Genomic DNA, 25,961 nt, shown 5'->3' on the forward strand with positions numbered 1-25,961 from the left:
TGGATCTTGGATGTTTCATCCTGGATAGTGGCTCTGACACTCACTAGTCCACGGCCGCTTTCCTTACGGCTAGCGTACAGTCTCAGGATGCTGGATTTGGGACGGAGCCCCCCATGCATGGTGAGGAGCTTTCGCGTCTTAACGTCTGTGTTCTGTATCTCTTCCTTTGGCCACCTTATTATTCCTGCAGGGTATCTGATCACTGGCAGGGCGTAGCTGTTTATTGCCTGGGCCTTGTTCTTGCCATTGAGCTGACTTCTTAGGACTTGCCTCACTCGTTGGAGGTATTTGGCCGTTGCCGTCTTCCTTGTTGCCTCTTCGAGGTTGCCATTTGCCTGTGGTATTCCAAGGTACTTGTAACCATCCTCAATGTCTGCTATTGTTCCTTCTGGGAGTGAGACCCCTTCTGTGTGGACTACCTTCCCTCTCTTTGTCACCATTCGACTGCACTTCTCAAGCCCGAATGACATCCCAATGTCAGAGCTGTAGATCCTGGTGGTGTGGATCAGTGAGTCGATGTCCCGCTCGCTCTTAGCGTATAGCTTGATGTCATCCATGTAGAGGAGGTGACTGATGGTGGCCCCGTTCCTGAGTCGGTATCCATAGCCAGTCTTGTTGATTATTTGGCTGAGGGGGTTCAGTCCTATGCAGAACAGCAGTGGGGACAGAGCATCTCCTTGGTATATGCCACATTTGATTGGCCTCAAGGGTGGTTTTCAGTTGAGTCATATGCTTTCTTGTAATCAATCCAGGCAGTGCACAGGTTGGTGTGTCGGGCTCTGCAGTCTTGGGTCACTGTTCTGTCAACCAGGAGTTGGTGTTTGGCTCCTCTGGTTTCTTTGCCGATGCCCTTCTGTGCTTTGCTCATGTATTGATCCATGTGTCCACTTATCTTAGCCGCGATGATGCCTGACATGAGCTTCCATGTTGTGGAGAGACAGGTTATTATATATATATATATATATATATATATATATAGTATTAGTACAGTATTTCTGATTTAGCTTTAGTTAGATTTGAAGCTAAATGATGAGTGACCTAGAATAATACACAACCAAATCTGTCAGTTTTGTGTAGAAAACCCATTTCTTTTTGTAGTTTTCTGCAGAATTGAAACAAAGCAAAGGAACCAATATTACTTAATTTCTCAAAACCAAAGTTTACATTGGTAAGATTTAAGTTGTCCGTAGGAACGAATGGGATTGGGCCACAGACAGGGTAGGGAAGTCCGACAGTATTAAGAGATAGGCAAACACCTTGTATAAAAATATTTTATCGCCAGCCTTTAATGTGTAATCTTATCACAGTAGATAAATCCGCTGTTGCACAAACAAACCCAATTACATGAACTTTATTGATTATTAAAAAAGCTCTGTTACTTTGTTGGATTATGCTATTTGTCTACTATCACTCAACAAGGTGTAAAAGTGTTATCATGCTGCATCAGATGTTTTGATGTCTCTTTATGTAATGGAGCAAGTTGACTGGTGGACAAATCTCCACAAAAATTGTTTTCCCTTAACTTCCTTACCAGTCTTTTGTCTTAAGGCCAGCTCCTCAAACAGCACATCCAAGAAGGCCTCAGCATCAGGCTCCTCTGTGCTGAACAAGACACACGCATGCACACACGCGCACACATACACACACAAAAACAGAAGAAAAAATAGGATATGAAATTAATAATGGTGAAGTGGCCACATCAAACGGTGGCAGCAAGGAGTGCACGGGAGGGGGGTACTTAGCTTTTCACTCCATCAGTAAAAAACAGGATATTAGGCTCTAAACACAAGCATTAGCCTGTGAATGCACATCAAAATGAGATTGTAAAGTGTGTGTATTTGTGTCTGTATGTGTGCTTGTGTTTTAACTCCAGGTAAAAGGGTGTGATGCGCTCTATTTACATACAGTGAAAAGACGAAAGCACTTGAAAGCTCCAATACAGCAATGAGCAACAGCAGTGTCATTCATACCTTGTTTGTCTGCGTGTGTGTTCCTAACAGTGTATATGTAATGAGGAAAATAGAAAACTAGCTTTTAAAGCTCTGCCATTTTCTCATATTCTATTGATTCCTCTTTCACTCTTTTCATGGATCTCTCAAGGTAATGTAGGTCTTTATAAATCTCCAAGTCTGCTTCTCCCTATTTATCCATCTGTTTGCCTTCTCTTGCTGTACTAAAAAAGAAATCTAACTCAATAATGTGCACAAACATTTCCTGCGTGCGTGTGTGTGAATGCTTGTGTGTTATGTTGTGGATGCAGGTTAATGTCGACTGTTTACCAGACCTCTGCATAACCTCTGAGCTGAGTTAGACTGCAAAGAAACGAGCAAATGGGACCAGTGTGTGTGTGTGTGTGTGTGTCTTACAGGTAAAAGAGTTTCCCTGCTGCAGCCTTGTCCAGCCTCCTGTAGTCAATCCCAGAGTCTAGGCAGATGGTGTGGCAGTACTCCTGCACGCACAAACACGCAACATACAGAGGGACAAATGAATAGTTGGTCAAAGGGCAAATAGAGATTTTTGATATACATATATAATACATTTTTTTTTATTTTTTATAATAGGTTGTAGTTTCTTTAAATGATACTGTTTGTGCTACAGCGTATTCATCCTCTGTGACAACATTGTTTTTATTCCACACATTTTCCCACAATACTACTGTCAACAAATCCCATGAAAAGACCAAAACCAACAATGCAATAGTCTGTCTTTAAGTACTAACCCCTACTGAAGATGTAAATCTTGACAAACAGGTCACGTATACATACTCTGATTTAAAAAAGGCTAAATAATTTACTACTACTCAAACACGTGTAAATTGTGCATTTGTAAGGAACTATTTTCAGCGGCGGATTTATTTCGCAAGGGAGTATTTACAGCAGCAGGACAGTGTATGTGGGATTGACTCAGACAAACGACAGTATGTGTTCATGGTAATGAAGGAACATGTCACCCAGTGCAACGGTTTGATTCACTGATATGTTTTTAATAGTTTTTGGATAATAATGGAGCTCTATGGAACAGAGGAATATGATATATCAGGTGTTGGTTACAGAGACAACACTTGTTAGTAGGATCACTTCATTGTTTTGGTCTTTTCATGGGATCAGTTGTTATTTCACAACAGTATAGCATCAAATTTGCTATCAAATTTCCCCAAAATTGGGTCTTCTACACAAAACTGCCAGACTTGGTTGTGTATGATTTATAGTCACTCATCAATTAGCTTTAGAGCTAAACCTAAAAGTAACACATTTAAAGCTTGTTTAAGAGGTTTTTCAAATTTTGAATTAGGGTTTCTGGTTTTGCTGTTGTTTCTTTTCAGCCACTAAGTTTAGTTTTAAGGTTTGATTCTACTATAGATGTTTTTCTATTTAGTTATATTTCTTGTATTAATATACATCTAAAAACATTGTAATCTCACTTAATAAAATGTGTAGACCCACTGTATAGAAATACACAACTGATGAGTATGCAATCAGAAAAATATAGAATATCACCAGACCTATCATTTAAATCTGGTTCTTGTATTTTCAAAAAAAATCTAAATTTATTTTTTGGCCAGATCTGAGTTGCATTTCAATATTGGTTGTGTCACATAGAAGCTAACAAAGAAGTATTGAAAATATGGAAAGGAAATACTGAAAATGTGCACCATATAAATTGAATAAACCTTAGCAAGCTAACAGATTAAATGCTATCTTTTTAGGTGTAGATTGATGTTGTGGACATCTTTGAGATAATTGAGTTTGTGATAATTGAGGAGTCTATTTTGTTGATGTTGTTGTGAATTAAATTCTTGCGTTTGGTACATTATTTATTATGCTATAGTATGTGCCAAAATTAAAAACATTTTCTATTGCTTTACAGTTCTCTACTGCTCATCTGGCATGTGGAAAGTGGACGCTAAGAGCTTCGTATCACTGCTTTCTTCTCAGTATAAATAATAAAATGGACAAAGAGCAAATAAGGAACAAGTGAACAAATGCGCAACGCAGAAGGCAGGAGACATCTTGCTCTGCTCTGACAGTGCTGGGATTATGTGTCACTTCTTCATGCTTTATTGAGCTGATCTATTGTTCCTGCAGCTATTCAAGTGTGTTACAGCAGGGGTGAACTTGTGATTCAGAGTTCAAACTTTTCCAGATAGTGTAAAACGTCAACAGGATTCATGTCAGGGAGTACAGCACAAACTATAATCATCATCTCCACTATTCTATCAAAGAAAAGAAAGGAATTGCATATCATCCCATCCAAGCCATCACCGGCTGACTGAGTATTCGACGACAGCTCCAGTAAATTATGAAATCAGTGAATTTCTGCCACTGGCCTCCTTAAGCTGCAGGATAATTAGTAATCATCACAAAGCAAGGGGACAGAAATACTCTATTCTTCTCCGCTGTCAACTTTTTATCTCCATGTCCGCTCACACAAACGGGGTTCCCACTCTGAGCCAATTGGCTGAATCAGGCTTAATAACAACCTGACAAACTCGCCCTCCCCCACACACAAAAGGGAGGTGTCATTTCATCAACCTACTGTGACCCCACCAACGGGTAAATAGTCCCTCCAAAATGGAAAAAAAGATAGAGGAAAAAAAACTTGTCACTATTGCCGCCACATCATTAGAATCTGAGTTTGTCTTTTCTCCTGCCATCTTCTACCTCCTTTCATGAACCGGCTCTACCTACGGTAACGACGGCTGATGCGTTTCTTGACGGAGAAGTGAGGTACAAATACGAGAGGGGAAAGAAGGAGGAATGGAAACACAATCAGTGATGATGATTCCATTGGTTATTTATAATCAGATGAGGCTGAGGCCTTGCGGGTCATTACTTGATTATCCATCTTGAGAGGATTGTCAAGTTCTCACTCCTCCAAGATTTCATCCGCCTACACATTGTGGTCTTGTCTCCCCCCCTCCACCACCACGCTCCTCTCACAGACTCTTATCCTAGTCAGTCTACTCTGCAACATACAGTCTCATCTCCAATTGTCCCTTTAGCTTATTCTGTATATCTTGCTGTACAGTTGCACAACAACAATCCAATATATATACTTATAAATAAATAAAAAGTAAAAAGTAATAAACATCTACCAGCTACACTGTTTTTGTCAGGTGTACTGTTGAAGCGATTAGGCGATTAATCGATTAGTTGATTAACAATTCTGAGCAGAAATGATAAACATTTGCTGGTTTCAGCTTTTCAAATGTGAGAATTCACTGCTTAATGGACAACATATCGGGGATACTCTTTATTAACTATACTGTTGGAAAATTGGAGATGTATTTGTAAACTTTGGGGTCTTGCTGCCGATTAATACCCAAATACTGGGATTTTAGTCAAGGCAAAAGTGACTTTGCATAAGGTATTTCTTTTTATATTACAATGGTCAAATTTCCGATTCCAATTTCTTCAATATGTGATAGCATCTCTGTCCTTCTTTTGAACCTGTGTTCACTTTCGTCATTCTAAATAGATTTCGCTATCTCACTAATGGCTCAAAAGAAAAAAAAACAGGTTGCAGTCCAACAATCGGAGTGTCTGTTTAACTTTGTGACTTCATTTGAAACAATTAGAGGATTAACCGATGAGTCGATTAACAGAACATTAATTGACAACAATTTTAACAATCAACTAATTGTCTTTTATGAAGTAAAAATGCCAAATGGATCCTGGGCCCATGGAGACGTGTGGTGGGAACTGGCTAAGTCACTGGTTTTAGCTTCTCAAATATGAGAATTTGCTGCTTTTCTCTGTTTTATATGAGTATTCTGGGAAACTGTGAGGGGCCTTTTTTATTATTTTCTGACATTTTAAAGACTTAACGCTTAATCAAAAAATAACTGACAGATTAAATTGATAAGGAAATAATCATTAGTTGCAGCCCTAGTTTCATTATCATCATGAGTCATGCCACAGTTTTAGCTTTTTGTACAAGTGGTTTAAAAACTAGTTGTGTGCAGCTGACTCACAGAACAGCAGCATGGAAGCAGCGCCACTGCAAATTAAGAGTTTCACTACTTGCACAGACGCATTCACGAACTCAGATGGGAGGTAGCAACAGAAGAGAGAGATGACAGACATGAGAATCAGAGTCTCTTTAGAAGAAAGTCATCCAAACACATGTAGCTCCAATCATGTCATTGTCAAAGCTGTCCACTGCTCTCTCTGGACAGCCGTTTAGCATAAAAACAGAGTGGCTTTTTTTTGGTGGCTGCCTCTGCTCCCCTCTGTGCCCGCTCCCTCTACGCCATATCTTTCTCTATCCTTTACTCCTCAAAAAGTTGCTTTTGAGTTTTTCAAAGAGCGCGGTGCCATTGAGCTGCAACAAAAGCCAAGGATAGCTGACTATTGGGCCCTGATGAGGTCCACTCCCTCATTACCCAGCAGCAGAAAACATTTGATGCTTTTTTTGTTTGGCCTGGAGAATTGACCAGGCCTCAAAGAAATGTGGGGTGGGAAGGCTGAAAAAGAGACGAAGGGGGGAGAGAGCGAGAGAGAGAGGGAGGGAGAGGGGAGGAGGGGAAAGGTTGTCGTTCATTCAACCATGTGTGTCTTACAGCCTTGTGTGGAGGGAAAGAAGAAAAGAGGGAGGGAGGGATAGAGGGGTTGAGAGAGAGAGAGAGAGAGAGACGGGGGAGAAAAGAGAGAGAGCTTAAAACACTGCCTTTATGCTGGCAAGTTCTGGACGACTCTTCTTACATCAAAGTGTTTTCACTAACTGGGGAGCTGCTCTGTGTGTGTGTGAGAGTGTGAGTGTGAGTGGGGGGGTGTATCTGGTGATTTTATTCATTCTTGGGCAGTCGGGGGGGTACATGACAATGTGAACACCCTAATTACACCTAATGATCTATTCCCTTAAAGTGTGACCGCCTTGGGCCAGCAATGGTTTGTTCTGAGAGGTCGTTCTCACAACCTCCCCCTACCTCGGCTGCTCCTCTTGGGGAAACATCTTTTGAGTTGGAGGCCCCACCTTTCGTGATCCAGGACCCCACTGGACCCCCCAACCCTCAACCCCTCTCGAGCTCTGTTGATACCCAAAACCGAACAGCTCCAAAATTTGGTGAAGTCTGTGCTACCTGCACCTGGCCAACAGAGGCTCCCCATGTTGGTAGCAACACAGAGATAAGAAATGGACTCCATGCAGCTGAGCACATCACTTCAGTACTAAAAGCTCTGCATTGGCATCAAGACTATAAGAGAACATATTTTAAAATACAGCTACTACTTTATAAGTCACCAAATGGTTTAGGACCTAAATACCTTTCTGATCTTCTGGTATACTACAACACACCAGACCTGTAAAAGAGTTCTCCAACAATTTAGCATCGCTAACCTATAACATTCAAACTCACGATGGACAATTTAAAGATAAAGGATAGAAATCAATGCAGCAGAACCAGAGATAGTCTTTTTTATTCCACACATTCTTCTTGTCAAAACCTGGTGCCTATGTTACCCACAATGCAACTCAACTCAGGTGTGTTATGTTAGTAGCGGCTAATGTAGCCTTGAGGCCACTTGCCTCAAGCAGAGATCAGGAGCGGGCTACAGAGGTCTGGTAAAACTAACTCCACACCACCAGATTATTTTCGTTTTCAAACTTGTAGTCTTCAGCCCCAATCGACGCTGACTCAAGTGACATCTTTGAGGCAATTTATCAGACTTCACGCAGCTCCCTCTGGAGCCACAACAGGCTTTAAACAACCTTTTTCACATATGTAGTCGTACTCCCCAAGAACTATAAAAATGTGTGAAATCTCCCTTTAAGATCTGCCAGCACTGGTCTAAATCCAAATATGTGGAAGCTACTATTACCTACTATATGTTGCGGGGATGAGCAGAAAGGTACCTAAAGTACTGATTCTACAGATCTTCTTTTGAGTAACGATACTACCATAAACAGGATCAATAACAAAAAAAAAAAAGACGTTCTGGGCTCATGAACACTCTTCTTAGTGGTGCACTCTCAGCTTCTCTGCTGCTGCGTCAATGTGTGCAGTTACCCACTCGTTATTTCAGAGAATTCATTATTAAAAACTGTCCTTTGAAAACTGTGTTTTAACATGCACTTAATTGGGGACAAGCCTCAACATGTATTATTTTTAAAATACAGCAAAAAAAGCCTCAAGATCTACACTGTAAATCTGATTGTTTCATTTCTTAGGCTATTTTATTTTTCTTATTTTTATTTTATTCTGCCATTTTATCCATTTAATGTAATTTATTCTGGCATGTTAGTCCTGATGTGTTATGTGAAGCTCTTTGAATTGCCCCATATAAAGCTGTCTTGCATTATGTGAACACTAACAGCATCAACAATGTATTACTGAGGTATAAAAACCTGTCTGTGCTTAGGTAAACAAGTTAGTAACCCCCCATATCTTCATAAAAAGACTGAGAATTTATTTCAATGCGCAAAATCTAAAAACCACCTGTCTTTTCAGCTTTACGATGTTACAAATGTGAAAACAGCGTAGAACATCAAGAGGCGAGTGGGTTGAGAGTATAACAGAGGCAGAGAGCATAACAAGTATAGAAAAGGGGCTTTAAATGTAAATGTTAGTGAAGTTAGAAGTGAGAGGGACCTTTCTGAATTAAGTGTTGCCATCAGATTGCAGGTGGCCTGCTTTACAAATGAATACATACAGTAGAGTATAATGCACCTGTGCGCATGTACATGCGCTTGATCAAAACACATCTGACACGTGCACACACTTATAATAAGACACTGGAAAACATCAGTTAGGCAGTAGAAAATAGCCAACAACAAGCCAAGGTGACTGGATCAATTAGAAATTAGGCGATAGATACAGAGCCAGAATTCATTCCTCATGTTCAAAAGGAGACAAATCGATTTGTCCTTTATTAATTGTTCAGTTTTGTAGAAGTGAGACATTGATATGAAAGAACTGAGGTACGCCCTCGAGGCATACAGCGAGTGGCACTGCCCTGCCATTAAATGCTCTGGAAGACAATGACAATCATCAAACATCAATATCCATTTGATCTGAACTGGCAGGCTTCCGGCTCTTCAGAGGCAGTCCTTCTCACCAAGGTCTTCACTGGAGGACCACATCCCTCTCATTCCTCAATTTCTCATACTCTATCATCCTGTTTTTATTCATATATTTCTTTTTCTCTCATCACCAACTGCACAGCACATAGCAAATTATTAACAATTGCACAAAAAAATAGTAGGAGAGTGCATCAAAAGAAAGGTTAAAAACAGCAGGAAACCCAGAGATGTTTAAAGTTGCCTCAGGGTTGTTGTCATGTTTTCCACCCTTGGCAGCATTGTGTACAACTGCAATCGGAGGGAAAATAAAGTCACTATTCTGCTACCAAAACACAGAGACCTGACCTTGGGTGAGTAAAGCCAGCGAGCAGAACAGCATAGTAGGAGAATAAAGAGCAGGGATAGAGGGGTAGAGACAGGATGGGCGATGAAAAGTGGAGTGGAGAGGGAGGACAGTTTGTGAGAGAGAAAGAGTATCTTAGTTACAATACTGGCAGTGTCCATTAAAAAAAGCCCTTAAACCCTGTATTTTACAGAACTCTGAGCTTTGCCATGGCTACAAAGAAAAAGCCTAAACAACTGAATAGATTCCCTGATGGACTCTAAAGAGATGCTAAAAAGGACAAGAAATTACAAATGACTGAGTGAATGAAAAAACTAGTAAACAAACTAAAACGCGAAAAGCAGTCAGGGACTTTTAGGTTCAGTGCTTTCCATATCTGGCAAGTGTATCTACTTGAAAGTTTGTACTTCATCTAATGTTTTCTTATTTTTCAAATTAGGAAACTGGGTGATTTGGGGGGGAAGGGGTGGGGTCCCAACTAATCAGAAGTCAATAGTTAAATAAAGACGTCAACCCAGGCGGACAGAGGCGGTGGATTAACCTCTACCACTCCAGCTCAGGTGATAGGGAGGAAAGGTCAGAGGCTATTTTTACTTTTTAACACCCTCATTCACTCCCTCGCTCACTATAGAAACACACTCAGGCATGCACATACTGGAGCGAGCTGCATCAGGAAGGAGGACCCGCAAAGCTGGTCCCTGCAAGCATTAATTCAATCTATTAAGGGTCAGCTAGTTAGCAGCGTGACCCCGTTAAAACATGCTTTAACTTTACAGAACAGGCCGCCATAGAGAACGCCTTGCACCCCCAAAAAACCCCCGACCCGCAAAAACCAGGTCTCACAAAGAAGAACATGGAACTCTGAAAGAGAGGAGGTGGTGCTGGGCAGGGAGGGACAACAGGCATTCAGGACCTTGATGAGGGTGGATTAGAGAGGGCAAGGGTGCTGCTGGGAGAGTGGGTGGGGAGAAGGGTGACTCCAAGGCCTCCCCTGTTGTAGTGCGGTTACATTTGTGTGTGTGCGTTTGAAGATACAGTGGAGATCTGATGACCCTGAAACTGTCTGTGGCCTGGGCGCTGCAGATCAACCATATTGCTCTTATTGAAGCAACCTGTGCTGCAATTTCCTACTATTTTTTTCTTAATTTGTACACAACAGTATTTGCACTGAGGTTTGTGGTACAGGTACATGTAATGGAATCATAATCTTGAAACAACATATTAATTATCATATCTAGAGCCTGACCAATAATGGAGTTTTAAGGCCAGCCAGGCTAATCGTGATATCAGCTCATATTATACAGTATATAAACTGATATATTACCTTAGATTTGTGTGGGAAAGGGTTATGAGAAAGATATGTACTGGGGGCAGAGTATTTTTTTCATAGCTGAAACATATTATTCTTAACATTATTCTTAACAGATGTACACTTTGTGATGCTCTGCTCTTGAGGGGAGCTATATAAATAAAGTTACTTACTTACTTACCTAAATCTGCTTAGATGTGATTCGATGTTAAGGCAATTTATGCACTGATTATTGTAAACAACTGAGTGTGTTGGACAATCTGTGTAAAAATTTGCTCTCTAAATGACCCTCAGTACTTTTTCCTGCATTATGTACTGTATTTTTTAAATATATTTAATATATGTTTGTATGTCTGTACATACATCTATCTATTTAGCAAACATTTATTTAACATATGTTGGTAATGGTGCTAAATTAGAAAACATTTCACTCTTGGAAATTATGAAGCCAAAGAAATGTTACTTCGCCCAGGAGACCAAACGATGCCAGGTCAGAATTTAACGTTGTTATGCATCTACTCCTTTATAAGCAGCTGATACATGTAAGTCACAGTTTATAGTCACAGTACATAAAGTATATCACCTATGGGTTATTGTACTTCATATCCACCTAAGCATGGCAGAATGAGTCCTCCTATGTGCAAAATATGTTTCTGTTGGTTGTTGTTTGCCTTTATTGAGTGTAATTTTTCTTATAAAAATAAGCAGTGCATTTGTGGCCTAATACACTGCAGTTTGATGTTACTTGTCTTTACTATTTAGACTAAATACCAATAAAAGATGCAAGAATGCTGCCCTTCTCTGTTGCAAAATGCATGACAACAAATTATTATGCAATTATTTATGATCATGATCACTCCAAACACATCAATGATCATCTGAGATGCAGGGAGGATAATGGTGCTACCTGCTTAAATTGCAAAGTAGATTTTTCGCTGGAAATGCTAACCACCGCATTGCAACCCCCCACCCCCACCATCCCGTCCGCCCACCTCTCATTCACATTACCTGTACTCACTCACGCTCTTTTCCATCTCTCCCTACCTTTCTCTCGCTCTCTCTGTGAGTCTGTCAGCGTGCCCTGGTATGATCAAAGACAGCTTTGTGACACTGTGCGAGGCATCCAGGAAGCAGAAAACATCAAACCACTAAAGAGCAACTTGCAAAAAGACAGACAGAGGGACAGAGGCTCACATGCAAGGTGTGTATGTGTTTATGTGTGAGTGATAAATGAATACATTAACAAGACAAGAGAGAGGGGTGACTTTGTCTCTACCTTCAGCACGTCGATGAAAGGTAGGAAGGTGTCCCTCTGAAGTCCGTTTTTGTACAGATCTGAAAGAGGAGGGGAGGGCCTGTATTAGAGCTGCTGTTTAGCCTCCTAATAATGTCATTCCCCTGCGGCAGATTGGCAGATAAAGTGGCTATTGATGAACTGAAGGATGGGTGGGGAGGCATGACAAAAGGACTGGGACCAGGAGAGAAAAATGGATTTCTCTACCGGCAGCGGCAGCAACATAAAATTCATTACATTCCCAAACAATGGTGGCGAGAGAAAGGACTGTCGCCTTTTCAGCGCGGACAATGTCCACAGCAGCTCGCTGAATAGAGGTTTCAATTAGCTCGGCTGGAACAAATTACATCTGAAGTAGCATCCGTCATAGACAGATAAAACAGATCGGGATTCACACACAAACATGGACAAAGACACACACACAAACACACATCGAGGCTTAAGCACTCTCCAGCTGTGAACGCAAACAAATGGTTGTTGTTGATGTTTGGGCTTAATCTTACTACAGTAGGACCTGACACACAAATAACACTCGCTTGATAACTTCTATACTGTAATGGACTGTGCTGTGTATGAGACATGACTAATGCCAAGGTTAAAGCAAAAGGTGAAAATAGCTACCTTGGCTTAAAAAGCCTACCAGCACCTCTAAAATTCACTAATTAACACGTTAAATCTCGTGTGTTTAATCTGTACAAAAGCTGAAATGTGAAAATGAGACATTGTGGTTTTACACAGGGTTGTGTCCCGGACAATCCGGAAGCAGTGAATTCCTGGAAATAGTCTGCCATATAACCTTGCGTAAAATCACATTATGTTGTTTTTATACTTCGGTTTTTGTACAGATTAAATAAACGAGATACAACACGTTAATAAGCGAGCTTTAGGAGGTATTTGTAGGCAAATTTTTTTACTTTTGGAAGAGCCAGGCTAGCAGTTTACCTGTTATCAGTCATTGTGCTAAGCTAAGCTAACTGGCTGATAATGGTTGCTTCATATTTATATTTCAGATATTAGAGTAGTATCGAACTGCTCACCTAACTCTCAGCAAGACACAGAATAAGCGTTTTTCCCAAAATGTCAAACTACTCCATTGTATGCTTTGAAGTGTGCTAAATCACACCAGGAGCCAGCCATTTTATAAGACTATTTTCCATGATATTGAGCTGTTGATTGCTATAGGTAGATGTAACCGATGCCACCGTGAAGGAAATGCATTACTTGAACTTAATTATGTCAATCAAAATAAGCTCACACAGACTTAAAGTCCATGAATGTAAACTGCATGTGAGATCCAGTGCATTGAGGGTGTTCCAAAAAGATGCCATTTATCCCTCTAAGCCTCCTCAATCTCATTAAACTCTATCAGTGTATAAAAACAGCCATTCTAGCATCTCTAAACTCCCCCTCCAAACACATCTAGGGCTTTTTGATACTGGCATCTCCACATCAATAAAGATGGAAAATGTATGCCTTTCATGTCCAGTTGTCTCTTATGGCTTTCAGTGTTCCATTGACCATGTAATTAATACCAAGTAGGCTCTCTATCAAGTTTGCATGGTTTGGCGCTTTGTTCTTAATAGCTAGTAAATATCAGAGATGTGCATCTTTGTCTGCAAGAGCCATCTTGCTGCCATCCACTTCGTACCCACTCGAGACTTTGAGACATCAACATCTTCTCTGAGAAAGAAAGACGTCAGATAGCACATCATGCATTTATCTCCACCTTGATCACCGCCTTGCTCATTCTTTCTCCATCCTTTCTCCGCTGGCACTAAATGCAACATCAAAGCCTGTTTAAAAGGTTGTATAATATCAGTGAGAGCTGTATCAAATGTTCATTGCCCTTTCCTCTGGTTAATTGCTGTAAAGATGTGGTCTTGTAAAGCTCAATTGATTGTTGCTGGAGCCACGCACAAGTGAATAATGTAGATGTATGTAAAGTAACTGAGAAATTTGCTGGTTCAAGAGGAGGAGAAGCAAACATTGATGTTCCAGGAATATTACTGTCATCTTAGCTGCAAACAGATGGTGTACTGTTTGCTGAGTAGTTAAATGTACCTTCAGGTGTAAGCTCATGCTCTATTCCCCAAACACCCCCAAAATGCCCCAAAATATGATTTATAAGTCACATAATTAACTGATGTACTGTAAATCAAGAAACTGGAAACAACTTCAGATACCACCCTGATGAAGATTAGATATTCAGAAATTTTTGGAGAAAATAACATGGTATTTTGGAGAAGAGTTAAGTGATGTGTTTAATTTTGATGAAAAGTTAGTCGTTAAACAGCTGGTAGTTAAAATGATTATGTGCTTTCAACGACTCATCAATCACTTTTGCTTCAGTGTAGCAGTGGAAAAATGTGCTGGAGCTAAAATTTTGTTGGTTTAATTTTCAGATAATCCTGATGATATGATTTTTTCATATTCAGTATAAGCAAAAGGGAATGTTTCCAATCTGTTCCAATAACCCTTTTTCCCTTCCATTTTCTCTTTCTTATCAAGGATAAGATAAGATATTGAATATTTGTTGTTGCTAATGTTGTAGTAGTTATAATGTCTCTGTTACTAAGATGCTCCTTTACTTTTACTTATAATGTATGATCTCATTGCCAGTTGAGTTAATTAGTGTGTGGAGCAAGAGACTACACTATGGATCTTGCTAACTTTTAATAGCAAACTTTTAAACTGACTTAATGGTTTCTGAGCATTTTTTTTCCCTGAGACTTATTGCTTTACATCGACTTAGTGCGTAGTGGTAAATTCTGAGAACAGTAAAGAGTGCTACTACAGTGTTAGTCTGATGGCTGCAAACTCTTGCACTAAACCATCCTACCTATTTACTCAACTGTGTTTTTAGTAACAACAATAAGCAATAGCTACAAAAAAAACAAAACACATACACCACACTGGTCAGCATACCATCAGGTGATCTGTTGGAGGTGGCCACCACCACCACTCCGGTTTTGAACAGCGTCTCAAACAGCTGCTTCAGGATCATAGCATCAGCAATGTCGGTCACCTGACAGAACAGAACCAGAGAAGAAGAGAGAGACGTTCATGTACTGTATAATTTAACTTTTCTTGCCACACCACATGCGTGTGTGTGTGCGTATGAGGTCAAACCATCATGTTAATTAGTGTCATTCAGGTGTGCTCATTCAATCCTTTGTGTCTGGTCATGGTCATTCACACACAGATGCGCAGCTTGTGCACAGGCAAGGAAGGCAACTGCTTGGGTCCCCAGGCCGTTAGAGGGCCCCCGAGGGCTGACAAACTTTACTCCACATGAATGCCTCAAAATGTGGCAACCTCAGAGACCGCAACCCCCTCCCCCTTAAACAACCAATGTACAATTTGCAATGACATCTCAGAAGGAAACCTCCCTCCCTTCCCGTCAAACTTCTACTGATTCGTGTAACATTTTCAAAGTTTGAATTGAAAATCATTGAAGAGAAATGTAGAGAGAGAGAAGAGTTATCTGTCTGAAAATGAAAAAATAAAGAGAAAAAAAGGAGAATGAGGAAAAACAAAAGCAAGACAGTGGTAAGTGGAGCAGATAATGACGATAACAGTAAATAACTGAATGTTGTTATTTAGTCTAGCCTTAACTAATGGGGGAGACACTTGAACAACTTTAGTTACCAACTCTGCTAGTTGAAGTGTGACAGGCAGAGTTGTTAGAGCGATAAACTAAATATCCTAAACAGGCCACTGTTAAATCACGCCTAAACAGATGAAGTGTCGGCACAGGAGGACAGCATCCCTCTCTCACAGACTCCTCCCTGTTTTCTAAGCTCAGTTTTTTTCCACCTCTGAGGGCAGCGCAGTGTCGTGTTCAGACCACTGACTGTATATATACACACAGTCTGTGGTTCAGAAGCGCAGCTTGTGAACTTTTGATGTAGTGGCAGCATTTGCACTAGCCAAGGCCCATGAGCAGCATTTGCAAAATCGATGCTTTACGTGTTGATGAGCACTGGCCTTATAATGTGGGTTAATTACAATGTGACAATGTTAAAGTTGTTATTTATTTAGGTTTTTATTGTTGTGGTTTTTATATTTATATTTTGAAAATTCTATTAATTTGAACATTTGAAATTTAAAAAATGTTTAGATGTCTTACATTTTTTGTTGGTGTCAGATTATTTATAACAGAATGGTGATCAATGGTTGAAGAGGACCCCTGGGAATTTTTGCCTAGGGCCCCAACAGACTCTAGAATCGGCACAGTTCACACTCCATCCACGTGCACATACACACACATAAACCGCTTGAACTGACTGCAAATGGTCACGAACGGCTTTCTGCTGGGGACAAGTAGCTGAGGCAAGGCAGCGGTTCCGAGCTAATCAACTGAGCAGATGTGAGAATGACTGAACGCAAGCGAGAAAACAAGAGGAAGAAAAGAATAATGAAAAGGGAGCAATGTGAATCCAGACTGGGGTCACGATGACAGACAAAGCTTCTACCCAAGATGGCCATATAAAGGCATATAAAGCTGTGCACGTGTGTTGTATGAACTAGACACAAGGCAATACAAGGTTATAATACATAAATCCAATTCCACTGTTTTCTGTCTTTTTCATCTACATCATTTCAGTCCACAATAAACAAAGGTCGATGATAACACTGAGCAAGGACGTTTATGAGTCGCTGGCCGTTAAATGAAGAGCTCTGACCTTTCTATTAGTAATCCAGTGCTCTCACTTTTGTTCTTATTCTCTCATCTCTCTCTCTGTTTCACCTCATGAAGGGAGAAATCATGTTACCCTGTGATGCACAGTAGTCAAAGCAGTATGTCTATAACACGCCCGATTAAATATGATGACTGACTGATACAAGCATATTGTGAAAGAAGCTGAATTATTTCAGGCTTCTGTTATTGCTCAAAGTCGTCAGTCACGTGCCAATTGTCATTTACAGGTTTTCTTCCAATATGACATACAAATCAACTAAAATAAAGTGACCTTCCCTTGCGACATTCTGTAAAGAATGAATCCAATTTTGGGGAGAAACATTTTTTCTCAGTACACCATCCACATTTTAAGTAAAGTGAGAGATACATTTCAAGTTACTTTGCTATCATCATATGTCATGACATGTCACATTTTGGAATAAAACCTTTCTAAGAACTAGGATTTCTTGAATAAAAGGAAGACTTCTGTCCCGCCCTCTCCTCTTACTCCCTCTTACCTACTTTCTTGTATATAACAGGCACTTCTAATAGCCATACCCATAGCATATGCCTCCTTTCATACTCTGGAGAGTCTTCTGCTTTTTGCATATTAGCCCCACTGCCCTTGCCAATACTTGATTAACATTTGTGTTAAAGCCTTGATTTTGCTAAGGAGAGGTGGCTAGGGGCATCAAATTAGTGTGTGTGTGTGAGTGATTGTGTGTGCGCGTAATGAGAATCAACAGAAAGCCAAGGCTCTGTGTCTCTCTGAAAGGGCCCCCATTTCCTCCGACCGCAGGATTTTATTTTCATTTCAAAAGAATCATTTAAAAATGACCTTTTATACAACCTGGATTTGTTTATTCATGTGCCCTCAACATGGGCATAGTATGAGGGGCAATATTGATTGCTGAATGAGTAAGGGGAGAGGGAAAGAGAATGGGTACCCACAGAATGAGAAAGGTGGAGGGGACTGATGTAGCACTTGTGGAACACAAAAATAATGGTGCAATCTCCGTCAGCTAATGCCGATATTTAAATGAGCATCCAATTACTCAAGCGGCTGTCAGTTTACAGCGAGGCACACGGGTGCCAAATTAAACCTCTTTTGATGTTACACCTCTTTATGTACACAACCTATGAGCAATTTCAGAGGCTGCACAGTGACTGGGGCCCTAAGACAATGACGCTCAAGCGTTTTCTTCTCACTCTTCTTCTTCCTTTCTCGCTCTCTTCCCATCTTTCCATCTCGGACGTCTCAATGGCGAGTATTCATTAGGGGAGCCGGGTGGGGGCTGTAAAAGGAGGGAGGGGGGCTACAAATTACTGATAATGGCATGGCGCTAATGAAGAGAATGGAGAAATGTCATTAGCATTTAAGAGGATAAGATCCATCTGACCCGCCGCCGCCAGTCGCTTTCTAGCTCCACTCACTTAAGGAAGCAGGAGAGTGCGACTGATACCCAGAGCCTCATTTGCATGGCTGAGTGGAGGAGGATGCTGATTGGTATAGAACCCCCCTCCACCCATCCCCAACTCTCCCAACCTCGCAACCTCTTGTTTATGCATCACAAACAACACGCACATGTCTGCTTGTTTCCCCTCCATTCACCAGTAGCAACAGTCGACAAGCGAAAACAGCAAAGCTGGCGACAGCAAACAAAACAAATCAATGAGAATGCACAAACAGCGCCGCAGTTTAAAATGTGAAAGACGAGCGGATGAAAGGAGCAGCTCTTGATCCTCGCAGATGCATAGAGAGTGATTAGAAGGAGCAAGCGCACCTTCTGTGACCTTTGACCTGCTGGCATTAACTGTAATGATATCAGTAAGAGGAACGACATTGTGCTGTTAACAGATGTGTTTGGCTGGCTAATGATAAAGACAGAAGCACATGTCTTTCTCTACTGCAGTGAATGACTAACTACCTTACAGAGAATAGAGAGAGCTTCAGTAGTGGCTCTCTCCTTTGAGGGTAGGGTAAAATAATGAGGAGTTCTGCAGCACTAATGGCTGAAGGTGCCTTTTAGTTGTAAATCCAGTGTGCAAAAACTATGAATGACTTGTTTCTAATGGTTTGGTTGCATAAACAAGCAACAGGAGCAGATCACTGACTCAGCTGACTGCAGTTTCAAGGTAATGACAATGAAATGTTATACCTACCTATACATGCAATGTGAGACTACACAGTTTTACTACTACTGTACTAGTAAATTACTACTTTACTACATGCTAAAGGAGAGAGAATGTTTCATTGCTACTGCATTTTACAATTATGCTGTATTCAAAAAAGGCCACTAGGTGTCCCCAGTCCTGTTTTTGAGGGGATATCAAGATCAGACGCATCCAGTTCTCCAGACAGGAAAGACACCGGCTGTGGCTGAACATTTATAGTGATCACAGACTGAACACTCAACACTGAACTCAGAGTGCAACATTTAACATGCTTTTTTCCCCATTCCTGGTCTAACAAGAAAGAAGGGTACACCATAAAGCAGTTACTACTACCCACAAAAGAAACAAAACGGTAAAATATCACTTTGTTTCCTTCTTCATTAGAGAGTGTGAGTCACTGTATATGCCAAAGTCTCAGGTCCTGTGGCTTTCTACTGACTCTGGCTTTAATATAGAACATATCTGCTGTTGGTTTGCTATTTCCCCTGAATCTTGAATATGCCTACACATATAAAGAAAATGTACACATCATGTGTCAAAATAATGTACAAATAATTAATTCAGCATGTACTGAAACAGAAACATTACCACCTCTTGTCAAACTTCTGCTATCAGTAGATTGACTGTAGGTCAGGCTGAGTGTAAAAAATGTGTTTTATTTGGAACAGAATTTGACATATTAAGTTTTAAACATGAACATTGTACAGCATCTAAGTTGTTTGGGATTTTTTTCATTCTTTGTAAACTTGTTTAAACCTTTAAAATGCCTTAAAAAATAGACACATATATTATTTATACTATATATACACAATATGCCCAAAAAGATGCATTTACTTTAAATCTTTGGCACATTTTAAGGACTTTATGGGTATTTATTTAATCCTCCCAGCCAACAGGTATTTTTTATAAAATAACATACCTAAGCATCAGCATGCCATGATTAAATAGAGTTGTATTATCAGTATATTTACCAGTATCACCTATTATTTAGTACTAGTGTCAGAGTACTACTGTTTTAAGCAAATGTATGCAGTTACTATATGGAGAATCAAAACACACAATAGTATTGAGATTTCTTACTATCTAGTTTACTACTCGTAGCTAATGTTCAAGCAGGTTTTAAGAACAGACAAACACACAGCCTGTAACACACTCGCTCACCTGAAACTCGTCAAAACACAGGAGGCAGGTTTCATTGCTGATCTCCATGGCAACCGGTGATATGGGGTCATAGGTGAACATTTTCCCTAGCCTTCGTTTTGGCAGGCTTTGTTTCCTCCGATGGATCCCTTTAAGCAGTACACAAACGTCAGGCACATCTTAACGCACCTGCATCAGCAACCCAAACCCAATGACAATACTGAATAAAGCGGTAATTTCACCTGTAAGAATAATGGTAGACAATTAGCAAGTGGGCTCCAGGACAAACAGAGAGATAAATATAGGATCTCCAGCGCATGAGTCACAAAACTTCCATAAAGTCATGCAAGCCCTGCTTCAGCAGTTAGTGCCGTGGAGTGGGAGGATAATACTAACTTTTGTGGATATCCAACATGAAGCCATTGAAGTGGACTCTTTTTTTACGAGTGTTTTCCACACGGGAGTAAAACATATCCATGAGCATGGTCTTCCCTGTGCCTGACAGGGAGAGGGAATAAAGATTATTCTCACTTCTGTCCTGATCTCAGACATCTTAGCACTGTAGAACATGCCATCGTGGTATTTATTTATATGATGAAAAGACCTTTTCTATATGAGATCTTACCAACATCTCCATAGATATAGAAGCCTTTGGGTGATGGTGGTGGTGGAGCGGGTCCCTCCTTTGGGGGTAAAAAAGAAAAATTAGGAAATGACTGTAGTATGTTTGTTTTATATTAAATCTTTTAACATCTGCTTGTCATCATAAACAATAATGCACAACGGTTAACCATAAATCAATAGGGTTATTCAAAATGAATGCATAGATTAATTCCTTATTAAAAAGCACAAAACACTATAGCTGGTGACCTAAATAAACTTCGTTATATTCATTACCATATAAGACTGAATCATCGTTTAATAAACAAAGTATGCTGAGGCATTAAGCCACCACTACAGTGTGAGGTTTCACATTCTCCAGACTAGCCCACTGCAGGGGAGGAAGACAAAGGGGATCTAATCAACAAGACAAGCCAGGGTTCCCACGAAAGAAAAGCATCATCAGAGGAACAATGGGGGGATTTGTCAGACAAAACGGAGAGGACTGGATGAGGCTCCATACGAGATGGAGTGGACTTGTCTGTGCAGCCTGTTTAGCGCTGCTAATTGTGATACGGTACTGTTGCATTGAGGTGCTGCTGGAAGTCATTGTGCTGCCTGCCTCCTATCATCAAAAGGTCTTTGCTTCAAAAAAACGTCTTCTGTGTGACCAAGCTGAGAATATAGAGTAAAGCCAAATATCTCTAAAGAGGGCCCAAGCCATGTAAACGCATATGTCACCAGTTTAATCATGACATGTAATGATAACCTGGAGCATATTGGTATACAGGGGGACAAACAATATGTTTTAACAACAGTGTAGTTGAGGATTGTCCATCTCTGTAACTGGGCAACGCCAAATAGATTTGGAATTAACTGAGCACTAAATAGAAAGGTTTGTCCTCTTAAAATTTAATTTAGCAACTTTTTCATGGAGACTGTACTCAGTGTCCACTGCACTTGGTGTCCACCGCACAAGGAGCACTTGACTCTGGCAATGCAGACAATGGCCAATTGAAAACTAAATGAAAAAACAAACTTGTTGCCCATCCTCTGTCTCTGCCCTCTCCCCATTCCTCCCCTCTACCCCCTTCATCCCTCCATCCCCATCTGTCCTGTGCTGGAGTGAAATACTGGAAGAGCAACAAGCCTTTCCAGTCTGCTCTGGCATAACAGTGTGTGACTTCTCCCTGACTTCCCAAGCTGCCCTCTGGCATGGTGGGGTAATTGTCAGTGGTGGCTGGAAGCCATTCTGCCACGGCAAAGTGGAGAAGGACAAGGCTGTCCCTCAGACATTCTGTCTAGCTGAGCTCTGTGGCCTTGTCTCACCTCCCGGTGGAGGATATAGACTGGCAAATGAGTGGAAAGTTCACATGCAGGACATGGCCAATTTGGCTTTGAAATGACTTAAGGAAAACAGCTTTTGAACATGTTTATCAGCAGCCAGAGATGTCATGTCTTTCACTAACAAGGTTAATGAAGTGATTGTGAGAATCTCGCTTAGGTTTAACTGGTACAACTGTCCTGCTGGAGAGCTACAATGTACAGGAGGACTCTACGATGCAGGTCTGACTTGAAGAGGCTGGCTCTCTCTAAACAATGGCCCATTGTTAGCCGACCATCCGCAAAACCACGCCACATTGGGTCAATATTAAGTCAAGTGTACTCTCCTCACAGACTTGGTCAGTTAGTGAGGACAATGGCGGCACTTTCACAGAGAGAACAGACACCAAAAGCACAGTGGTATGACCTGATTCAAACCAGAATAATTGCATAAGTACTCTAGTCAGTGTGTATGTGTGTGAGAGACAGAGCAAGAAATAAGGTGCAAAAGGAGAGGGGGGCGGTGATGTTGATAGCCTAACACCAAAGTATTTGTCAGAGTCCCGAATCAAAAGCAAAAAGGACAAGAATGGCCCAGACAATGGGGATCCCCTCATTACTGCATGGAGACGGTGAGAGAGTGAGAGGGGTGCCGGGACGGGCCCAGCGGGAGGTCTGCCCTGCTGCCTTCCAAAATCTCTGCCTAACCCTATGTCTCTGTGCCAGCCAACCAACAAAAAAACTCCCACCACCAAATACTAGACAGTCAGCTCCCCTGACCTAAAAACAACAACAGCCCCGTACATTACGCCGTTCCAAAACTCACATGCACAATACACTTCCCAGACCCCTACCCTCCCTTTGACCTGAGCCCCATGACCACCATCAGTGATACAACTGGAATACAGTGCAGTGGACTCTGTGAAGTGCCTCCATATGTTAGACGTCAATGGGGCTTTATAACAGAATGAGAGTCCAGATGCCACACTGGAAAAGGCTGTAAACAAATCCATGCTGCCGTTGTAAACTGTGTCCAAAATTACTCACTATTTTCTACCTTGTGCACTGTTTTTACTTTCCAACATTTTATTTGAGTGTCAGAATTTTCTGAAACATATGCACATTTTTAGTCCTCAAAAATTCCCACAAAGGAAAGAAAAAAAATCTAGTCTCTGCAGCATTTACACTGCTTTTTGCTTAAGGTCCAAACGATGCTAAACTACCCCGGTCAGTTTTGGTGCAAAATGACGATGATTCAGAAGTGTCCAAAATCTCAACTGCCGACTCATCATTGAGTTTTTATTCTGTGGAGAATAGTGCATGAGTGAATGGGGGAGTGATTTCAGACATCCTACTAGTCTTGAGCATGAAGGTTAATTCTTGAAATGGAAATAGTAGCAAAACAAAACACCACTCAAAAGGTCCACTTACTAGCTTTTTCCCGAGCTTTCAACCGTATAACATGGTCTTCATCAGTGGATGGAGTTTGCTCAGTTGATGGATCTGTTGACATACAGGTTCAGTAGCTGCTATAACATCACCCATAGGACTTTTTTTCTTTTAAATCATAACAGCTACTGAACGTGTATGTCAATAGATGCAGCTCCATGAAAACTGAGCAACGGTCATACGGTTGGAAACACCTCTACAAAAAGCTAGTGAGTGGAGTTGAGTTTGGATTGTTTCATCAAAGCAATAGTCTTGATTATATAGGCCTGGTAGTGTTGTATTCATTGGTGTAGTCTGCAAACTGAACATGCAAATACTCCCTCTCCTACTTGAACTATTACTGAGCAGTGCAAGGGACGGGATTTTATTGAGTCAACTGAGTTTATGTTGTGTGTTAGTAACACACGATAGATCAACTTATGTTGAGAGAAGTCATACACCTGGCAGACAGAAGAGCTTGTTGCTCTGGGAGAATTGGAGAAGATGTGCTCAAAATGTTTTGTTTATGCGCATGTTTCATTCTGCTCCTTGCATCAGGAAATTGGTTGCTCATTTGAATTGTCATTTTAGGTCTGTGGCGTGGTCTTGATCAGTTGTTTTTAATTTGTATGTCAAAAATCTATCAATAAGAAATAATCTAAATCATAACAATTCTATGCAGACTTAATTTAGTGGGAGATAATTCCGTACATGGTATGCTGTTGAAGAGTGTTGAGGATTTTGTAAGAGCCACGTTGCATTGTTGTACAGTTTTTGTACTTGATTCTCATTGCAATACTAAATTGTGACGGTGTAGTCCCTCATTCGTCCAGGAGTGTTCTGTCGTAGAAAAGGTTTCAGTCGTAGTCATCTGGACACTGTTTTCAGAATCAAGACGTTTCGCCTCCCATCCGGAAGTCATTCTCAATTGTGACACAATTGAGAAACGTCTTGATTCTGAAAACAGTGTCCAGATGACTACGACTGAAACCTTTTCTACGACAATACTAAATGAATTGTGTTATGCCATTTAAAAAAAAAATATATATATATATATATATATATATATATATATATATATATATATTAGAATTGAGACCATGCATTATTGTATTATGACAGATCATGTCAACGGAATAACTCCTTTACCTTAGCAGTGGATCCACCACCTTTGTTTTCAGCTGGTGTAATGTGGGGGTGTTTATCTTTTGGAAAGTGACTGTTGTCATCTATTGAGTTTAGCCTCAGTGGAGGTGGATTCAAGTAGATGCTGTTACTGTAGTTCTTTAGGCTGTGCTGCAGCTGAGCCAGCTGCTGGAAAACATCCCTCTGCTGAGCATCTTTCCTCAGGGAGCCACACTGAACGAGGCGATCATAGTGTGCAATAGCTTCACTGAAGGCACAAATATCTGCTGCTGGAGACTCAGAGGAGCAGGATGACGCAGATGAACTGCATGTCCTCCAACTAATGTAACCTTGAAGCAATACAGCAAAAATAATGTGTGTTAATCGTTACCCAACGCTGACAAAAATACCTCGATTCTATTAGATGCAATGAAACCGTGATCGGAAAGCGAAGGTGCTACAGTTAAGTGTAATCCAGAGGTTATGGGTGATGTAGCCAGAGTTACAAAACATATATTACCTAAGAAGACAGGTTGCAACACACTAAATTTCGCACAACATGAATACCATTAACCTCAACATGACGGAAAGACACTTACCTTTTCCAGTACAACTGGCTGAAAGACGGCAAATTGTCTTTGAGGTCAGAACAGTGTCTTTTAGCAAAAATTGTATTGAGCATCTGACAGCTGCAGACACCGTGTAAGCCGCCATGATGTTTCAAAACGCGAAAACTTTATTGAGATTCATTTGACACAAATACGCCGAATGACACAAGGACGGAAGGGATTTAACTGTGGCGAGTCCTGAATACATTTAATCAGATGTAACAAATGTCTTGATTATTTCTTTACATTTAAGCTTGTAAACAACGGAAACAAACTGCTGCAAATTTTAGGAACATATAAATCCCCGATGTTTATAAGACTAAATTATATCGTTGTTTATTAATAAGATGAAATAGTCCGCTTGTCGTTTTCAAAGTAAAGTTTTTTTAAGTAATTAATATTATTCATATTATTTTGAGCATCCTTAGTAATGTTGAACGTCGGATCACCTATGTTTTTACATTTTAGCAGAAATTACTTTACATTGCGAAGTGCGATTGGTCCTGATTATAACAATAACATTGTAAAAAATATGTATATCGTCCAAAAACGTGATTACGACCAATGTGCCCGCTGGCCGGTTGTAAACAAACCGAGCAGCAGGTGGCCAAGCAGGGTCAGCTGAACCTCAGCTGATCGGAAGTGCAGCGCGCTGGCCTTTGAAGCTAGCGATGGTCAGAGACAGAGCAATACCGGAACTCGGGTGATTTGCCTTCAACATAAAAGTTACAATGAGACTTTTTAGGTGTGTAAAAGATAAAGTCGCGTGAAAAAGCATGAATATAAATATGCAGTATCATTAAATACAGACACTCCCTTAAAGTAGTGCTCTTTTTTACCATATTTTTTTTTATTACGCGGACACATCATTCACCAAATGTTTTATTTTGAAGATTAGCAAAGGAACGTACATG

The 25,961-nt window shown here is 40.6% G+C and overlaps 1 protein-coding gene across 1 annotated transcript in view; it reads right to left on the minus strand.

Moving 5' to 3' along the window:
• The window catches only part of afg1lb (AFG1 like ATPase b), a 30,938-nt gene extending 5,210 nt beyond the window's left edge, over positions 1-25,728 (minus strand). The window contains exons 1-9 of the mRNA XM_044168643.1: positions 25,039-25,728; positions 24,464-24,789; positions 20,589-20,646; positions 20,360-20,461; positions 19,985-20,112; positions 14,893-14,992; positions 11,950-12,008; positions 2,367-2,449; positions 1,532-1,602 (exon numbers count right to left, since the gene is read on the minus strand). Coding sequence (XP_044024578.1) covers positions 1,532-1,602; positions 2,367-2,449; positions 11,950-12,008; positions 14,893-14,992; positions 19,985-20,112; positions 20,360-20,461; positions 20,589-20,646; positions 24,464-24,789; positions 25,039-25,153 — 1,042 coding nt within the window. The 5' untranslated portion in view covers positions 25,154-25,728. The remainder of the gene's footprint in view (positions 1-1,531; positions 1,603-2,366; positions 2,450-11,949; positions 12,009-14,892; positions 14,993-19,984; positions 20,113-20,359; positions 20,462-20,588; positions 20,647-24,463; positions 24,790-25,038) is intronic.
• Positions 25,729-25,961: the final 233 nt, after the last annotated feature.

Source organism: Siniperca chuatsi, linkage group LG16, assembly GCF_020085105.1.
Source record: "Siniperca chuatsi isolate FFG_IHB_CAS linkage group LG16, ASM2008510v1, whole genome shotgun sequence".
NCBI lineage: Eukaryota > Metazoa > Chordata > Actinopteri > Centrarchiformes > Sinipercidae > Siniperca > Siniperca chuatsi.